Raw genomic sequence first — 7,281 nt, 5'->3', positions numbered from 1 at the left:
GGAAGCCGTGTTTTACCTACGATAACGCAGAAGCCGTGAATCACGTAAAATAGCGCGGTAGACGTGCTTCTTCAGACGTGATTCACCTACAATAACGAGAAAGCCGAGGAAGACTAGATTCACCTACGATAGCGCAGAAGCCGTGATTCACCTACGATCACGAGGAAGCCATGATTCACCTACGATAATGAGGTAGCCATGATTCACCTGCGAAAACGAGGAAGCCGTGCTTCACTAGGGTTGCCACCGAAGTCTTGCACGGCTAGATCATCACCAAATTCAGGCTCAGCGAGCCTGGTAACCTTTTGCAAGCCTGGTAACCTGCAAGGTAGGATTGTATACAGGAATGGCCGGAGTTTTACACAACAAGTATATGTTAAAGAGACTGCTAGATATGAAGTGAAATAAAATTCACAATTTTGACTTCACATTTCGAATCATAATAAACTTAGGCATTTCTATACAAATATAGTTTCCTTTTTCCTGTTATGATGCATTTTCTGCATTAGGCTAAGCAAAATAATTGTTTAGTTTCTCGGCCACTATATTTCATTTTCATTACCTTCATGTTTGTATCAATATTTGCCCAAAACTTTATCAACTTTTTGCTCAAAACAGTCAACAATAAATAAACGAAAATCTTTATACGGTGTTTAAGTATTTCAAATGGTGCTTTATACGGGGCACCGTTACGCGACCTTAATGCAGTGATATTACTGCCTCATACGGTATGCGGCGGCGTGGTGCCTCCATGTCGCACTATATACGCAAATTTTTCAGAACTCTTCATTTTTTAAGTGTTAATCTATTATTTTCTGTCGGTATACAACGTACAGTAATATTTTCATTCATGGCCATATTTTCACACCTTTTATTGTGATGGTCAATGTGTTACTGTTTATCATTGTTGTTATAATGATACACTTATTTATAGAATATTTAATAATGATATAAATAGACTGAATAAGCAATAAACCGAAGTCATAAAAATAATACTAAATAGCTAAAATAAGGCAATTTACTCATTTTTGAAGAATTGTCATTCCAGTATAAAGCTCTTAAAATATAATAATATAAAATGTAGTGTTTTTTTCGTACCACTGTATGAATTTATACAAATAACATTACCACGGAAATGTAATATAAATCTGCCATTTTAACCTTCAAGTTTTGTACTATAATAAAATCCCAGGGTCTCAAATCTTGGATGAATTTGTACGGGAACTAGCGGTGCTGGTTCTCGAGCCTGGCTCTCAGAGCCACCGCTCGTACGTGTGGTGGTGCATGGTACGAGATCTATCAAATCTTGATTACTTTCTTATCTTTGCCTCCCTTCCTCACACTTTATCTTCCCATTACACTACCTCCCCTCTTTTCTTTTTAAATCTCAAAAACTGTTTATGTGCTTTCAACCTCTCTACTTCCTCTTCTTATCTCCTTCCTCACTCTTCTTCCCCAGTCATTCTTTCCCCCTCTTTCTCTCTTTCTTCTCCTTCTCTTCCCCGTATTTCTTCCCTCCCCTTTCTTCCTATTCTCTATTACCCTCTTTCTTCCCTCCTCTTTCTCTCCTCGTTTTCTTCCCCTTCTCTTTTTTCCCTCTTTCTCTCCTCTATTTCTTCCCTCCTCTTCCCCCCCCCTCTCTCTCTCCTCTCTCTCTTCCCCTTCTATTTTCCACCCTCTTTCCCTCCGCTTTTCCACCCTCTTTCCCTCCTCTTTTCCAACCCTCTTTACCTCCTCTTTTCCACCCTTTTTCCCGCCTCTCTCCTCCCTATCTCGTATTTTTCTCCCCTCTCTCTCTCTCTCTTTTTCTCTCTCTCTCCTCTCTTTCTTCCCCTTCTCTTTTCCACCCTCTTTCCCCTCCTCTTTTCCACCCTCTTTCCCTCCTCTTTTCCACCCTCTTTCCCTCCTCTCTCCTCCCCATCTCTTCTTTTTCTCCCCTTTACCCCTTCATCTCTAATACTTTGTTCCCTCCTCTCTCCCCCTTTTCTATCCATTTTCTTTCTCTCCTCTGTTTCTTTTCCCTATATAAATATATATAATAATTTATTTTCAATAACACAATTTCAATAAAATAAAGGTATAGGGGCGGAAAACAATTTATTTTATACGCATGAACTCAAGACGAAGGTAAAATAATTTCTGGAGTCTAGAATTTAGTTCATAACAATTAACCTTACTATATAACCGCCAACAAGTAATGGCAATTCTTCTTTTAACAGAGATTTTGGAGGTCCTTATCAAAATGAATCTTCTTACAGGTGTTATAGTACACTTACACAGATTAGGATAAACAATTGAGGTATTTTAATTGTTGATTGAGCGTGTCATAGATAATGACTTGGGATGAACATGGGTTCTAAAAATGTACAGAATGAACCAGTTAGCATTTCTTAAATGTGCAGATTTGTCTCCAAAACGTGCGATCTGCATTCGGAAAACGATGATAATACCCTTCGCTGACAAAAGCAAGTCGTTTCAAATATAATCGTTTCAAACCCCAAACAATGAACCAGGACGCACCTGACATTTCTACCCTTGATTAACTACAATATTACAGGTTATTGAATGTTAAGCTGGTTCTCATATATGTAATATGCTTTCCATGGATAAAATGCTAGCTTGATGCGGTGTGCATCATTTTGCAATTGATATGCACTTATTAAGTTAGTGATGTGCTGTTATGTTTTTTCGTAATGTTATTAAGACAGAAAAAGGTTATGGAAATTACCTTACTGCAGAATGCATGACTAAAGCATCACACGTACTGATTCCAGGTTAAACCATTTAAATGATCATGATGATGCTATGTATACAGAATATATTCCTTACTGATATTATGAACTTTTGATTATTGTCCGATAGTAAATCGAAATGCTTGGTTCGATTCGATTCGATTATCGATAGCCCGATATAGTCCGATTTTTAAACACTAAGTCATACACTGGTGGCAATGATTTTTAGTTTCGACGAAACAAAGTCGAGGTCTTGTCTTAGGATTGGTGTCATTGACGGTGTCTATGTCGGTGTCGAGGTCGTCACTAAAAAAATGTTATTTTCATTAAAACTGTTATCATGTTGGTGACAAATTGAGAAACAGTTTGTGAATATTAGATTGATCGATCGAAAATCGCAGATGACTTCAACTTGGGAACTGATAATCACAATAGGCTTCCATGTGTGAAATTAAATTACACGTCTCTTTCTCAGAAAGATTCGTCACTCTGCTTCTTAGGCTCCTTTAGCTGTGCACGTCACTAAGATTGTTGATGCTTTAGTTACGCATAGCTTTTTAATCCTTACATTAAACGTTAATGGAGAAAAACCTTCTTCGTACTCGATATTTTTCGGCACTGTGAGAATCGTTCAATTCATTTGTTTGCATGCTTTGTTTGTATCTAGTCGTAAGGTACTTGAAGAAAGTTAGAGTTATATTTACTTGATATGTTTAACTTTATTTTGCATTGTCTACAGGTTGATGCTTGCTTCGAATTGGCTAGTTCTTAGTATGTTTGCATTTATTGAATGTTGGGAGAATTGTGAGGTTGAGCACTTCAATACGGCTTCAACCCCCCAGAGAGTGAACTACAGTACAAGGCGGTGACCCAAAGAACAGAGCTACATATAAGCAAACAAATAATAATTAAGGTAACAGTTCCCCTTCTTCTTAATATCAGGATCTTGAATGTTGAAATTGGTATCGAAATGTGCTGATTCTTTTACTGAAATACTTACTATGTTTAAATCTTATATAATTAGAAAAAAATGATAAAAAAAATGTCCTTTCTGGATTTTTGGTATGGAAATATGACAATAGTTTATTGTATCACACTTCTTTTAATTGCATAATAATTTTCTTTGAATTTTGTTTGCGAATTTATAAAGTATACATTTTAAAAACTTTATACATATAATTTTGAAGGGCTTTGTTAGATTGCTTATTAAGAACCATAATCCATAACAAGGAAATACATAATTTGTCAGGTCACATTTGTTAACGTCTTTGAACAAATCGAACGACATTAAACTCTTTAATCCTTGATTTAAATTCGAATTCTAGAAAATACTACACATTGTCTTACGAAAATAAATTCAAAGTACATTATGTCCTGTCCATTTCTCGTGCATTATACGATACAGTGTATCAGAACATTGCCCCTGTTGCACTAGCGTGTCTTTTCATAACTTATTGTTTTCAATGGATAATTTAACGTCTTGTTTAAAACGGTCAACATCTTTAGCTCTCGTACAACCTTCAAATCTACCTGTCGTTGGATGATAACAGCTAGTGTAGATAAATATTTTGTAGCCAATGATTAATTTTAAATGTTGAATTTCAGGTACAAACAACTTTCTTATCCGATCACCGAAACTAAAATTACAATTGAAACTTGATGAACACGCTCATAAAGCTACCATGCATTTGTTCACTAGCATCATTTCAAACAGACACACAAACACCCACCGATATAAACGAAATTGGTAGAGCAGATGCATCCTTATTTCCATCAATCATATTAAAATATTTGACCGTAATATAAACTTTCCATGAACTTCTTAGGAATTTGTATCATTAAACTGATCAGACCCGAAATCAACCATTGTATAAATTGCGGGCAATGAACTGTTTGATACGAAAATAAGAGAAAAAGAAAATACGAGAAAATACCAGTTTTTGAAGTGCCACTTCAATTGGTGCTCAAGAGCCTAAAGAAGGCGAAGGTAAGAGTCATGCTATTGGGCTAAATATGACATGTGTGCGAAAAGGATACACACAACTGTTGACAGAATGGCATGGAATAATCAAAGAAATAGGTTGAATTGTTTCTACACTTTTTTAACACAACATTCTGTCAAGTAAAAATGTCATTCCTTTAGATGTTTAAATGTTCCTCCCACAATTTAACATATGATAACAACAGAGACAGATCGAGTTGCAGAAAATGGTGTCGATGCTCATATCTGAAAATAAGCGGCTTAGACGTTTTCGGGAAGGTTGAATGTAAATGGTTGATTGTTTAGTACCTCAAATTACAAACTAGAACTTTAAAAACTAGATTTTCTTCGGCAGACTAATTTTCACCATGTAGGTTCGTTTAATATATTGAACAGACTAAATACTGAAGAGAAGTATTTCCCACTATGAATCTGCTCCATACAAAGTGTCCCAATCGTGGGGCCAAATTTCTTTGTCGAAAAATAGAAGACACATTGTCATGCCAAATGCTGATATACAGTAAAGCCAAAACTCTCCTGCTAGCTGTATATAAAGTATTGAAAGTATAGCAGATTTTGAATAGTCTCTAACATTTTGCTTATCAGGGAAATTGCTCAATTTCAAGTGATTTGTCGTCGTCAACAGCTCCTGTTTATCAATTGAGGAGAGGCTTACCAGAGGAAATCAAATAAAACGATTGCTTCTTTTTGATGTAAGGCTTACACTAGACTTCGAAAAATTGATCGTAATCAGCTTTAAACCGGTCTATAAAATTCGAATATAAACTGTAGGAAATCAACGAAGTCCCAGAAGTTCCTCTGAATTACATGTACTACATTATTAAAATTTGTGTTACTTATAGATATGATTTCATACTTCCATTGTATGTATATCTTGTTGACTATTGTATATTTACACTCAAGAACAATGTAGAATAGCTTTCCACTTGATCGACCTTTATGACCAAATTATCATACAAAGGACCTTACATACGTCGTTATTTAAAACAAACATCTATAAAATGAATTTATGGAAGATGCTAAGCGAGCCTTTGGCGCTCTTCACCATAACAAGTTCCATACAATGTTTAAGTGAATAGCAACGAAAGTAAGATTATTTTTATTACATGACACATTCGTGGCCAAAGAGACATCGTTATATTTTTGTAAAATGTTTGACGCTAAATTAACAGGGAAAAATGACGTGAATGTCATGTTTAATTAACATAAACATACATAATGATTAAATAATGTGTAAGCTAATGTTATGTAAAACTATTTAAAATGCTGCAAATAAAAAAGTATATACATTATGCTATGCCTATAACACAAAGAAAGCTTCACAATGTGTCCGCTTTTTAATGCTAGCTTTATACTCAATTAAGTTGTCTTCATATACCATGTGTATTTATTACTAATACATATATGTACTTCGCGTGTATAAGAAAGTTTATTTATACATTTTTGTATTGCGAAATCCATTGCTTTGTAAAAAGTGTTACGACACGAATAATTGTACGTTTAATGCAAATCAGGACTTAAATGTAGAAAACACTTACCCCAAATATTTGCTTTAATCTTTTATCCAATAATCCAATATAGCTTCAGAATTTAGAGAATGCACAATACTAACCAATTCAACGCAATTAATCCGAATATTATCTGAATAACCCTTGAGCAATCAATCAATTTTCCTCAATCCTCCACAGTGGAACATCGCTTTCCCTGAAATGAACATCAACATAGAATGATCCTGTTCAAGTGGTGTTATCTAAGAACGCTTTTCAAGAACAAACTGTTATCTCGACCACGAGTATGGTTTATCAGTATTGAGTAAATTGCCGTCTTCTACATCACGGAATGGGTCAAATACTGCAGATTCCTGTTTCTTTATCGGAAAAATGCTTTAATGACGTATCAGAAAACGTCCTGAACGAAGTGACTTGTTGAACAAATCATGCCGTTCATTTTCATTGTTAAAATGCTAACAATAATATCGAACGACATTATTTTAAAGAAAGGGTATATAATTAAATATACTTTCTACCTATATATTAAGAAAAGTGTGTTTGAACACTATCATTATTTAACAAATTTATATGGAATAAAATACCAATCACAGAACACGTATACATCGAACAATAAAATGACCAAAACACATTTAATGATCGCAACAACTTCTGCTTAATGTTGCAAGTAGGAATTTCAAGCAGTTCAAATCAAATAACTATTGTTGTGTTATGTGAACATTTATGACCATACTCGTGTTTATTGTACTTGAATTTTGACTTGATTGTCCCAAAGGAGTATCGGAACTATTAGAAGTTTCACGATACTTGTTGACTAATGAAACTACATAGAAAATAGCTTCGGTCTACAACAATGCGCAAATAAATGACAAAGTAAATGAATTAATGAAACCCTTTCAAATTAAATGTCTTATTGGAACAATTTGAATTATTTTTCATCTTTCCAAATTACCTTTTGTTCATCAAATTGATGTTTGCATTTTGATAATGCAATTCAAGGAAATTCCAAACATGAAAAATATTAAGATTAAAGAACGTA

The 7,281-nt window shown here is 34.6% G+C and overlaps 1 protein-coding gene across 1 annotated transcript; it reads right to left on the bottom strand.

Moving 5' to 3' along the window:
* Positions 1–1,398: 1,398 nt before the first annotated feature.
* Positions 1,399–2,527, bottom strand: LOC128215254 (octapeptide-repeat protein T2-like). Its single transcript, XM_052921961.1, has 2 exons — positions 2,521–2,527; positions 1,399–1,937 (listed from the first exon to the last, which is right to left on the bottom strand). The coding sequence occupies exons 1-2, from the start codon at positions 2,525–2,527 to the stop codon at positions 1,399–1,401; spliced, it is 546 nt and encodes a 181-aa protein (XP_052777921.1).
* Positions 2,528–7,281: the final 4,754 nt, after the last annotated feature.

The sequence above is a fragment of the Mya arenaria genome, chromosome 13 (genome assembly GCF_026914265.1).
Source record: "Mya arenaria isolate MELC-2E11 chromosome 13, ASM2691426v1".
Taxonomy (NCBI): Eukaryota; Metazoa; Mollusca; class Bivalvia; order Myida; family Myidae; genus Mya; species Mya arenaria.
Note: the sequence above shows the minus strand (reverse complement) of the source record. Positions and strands in the feature narration are given on the sequence as shown.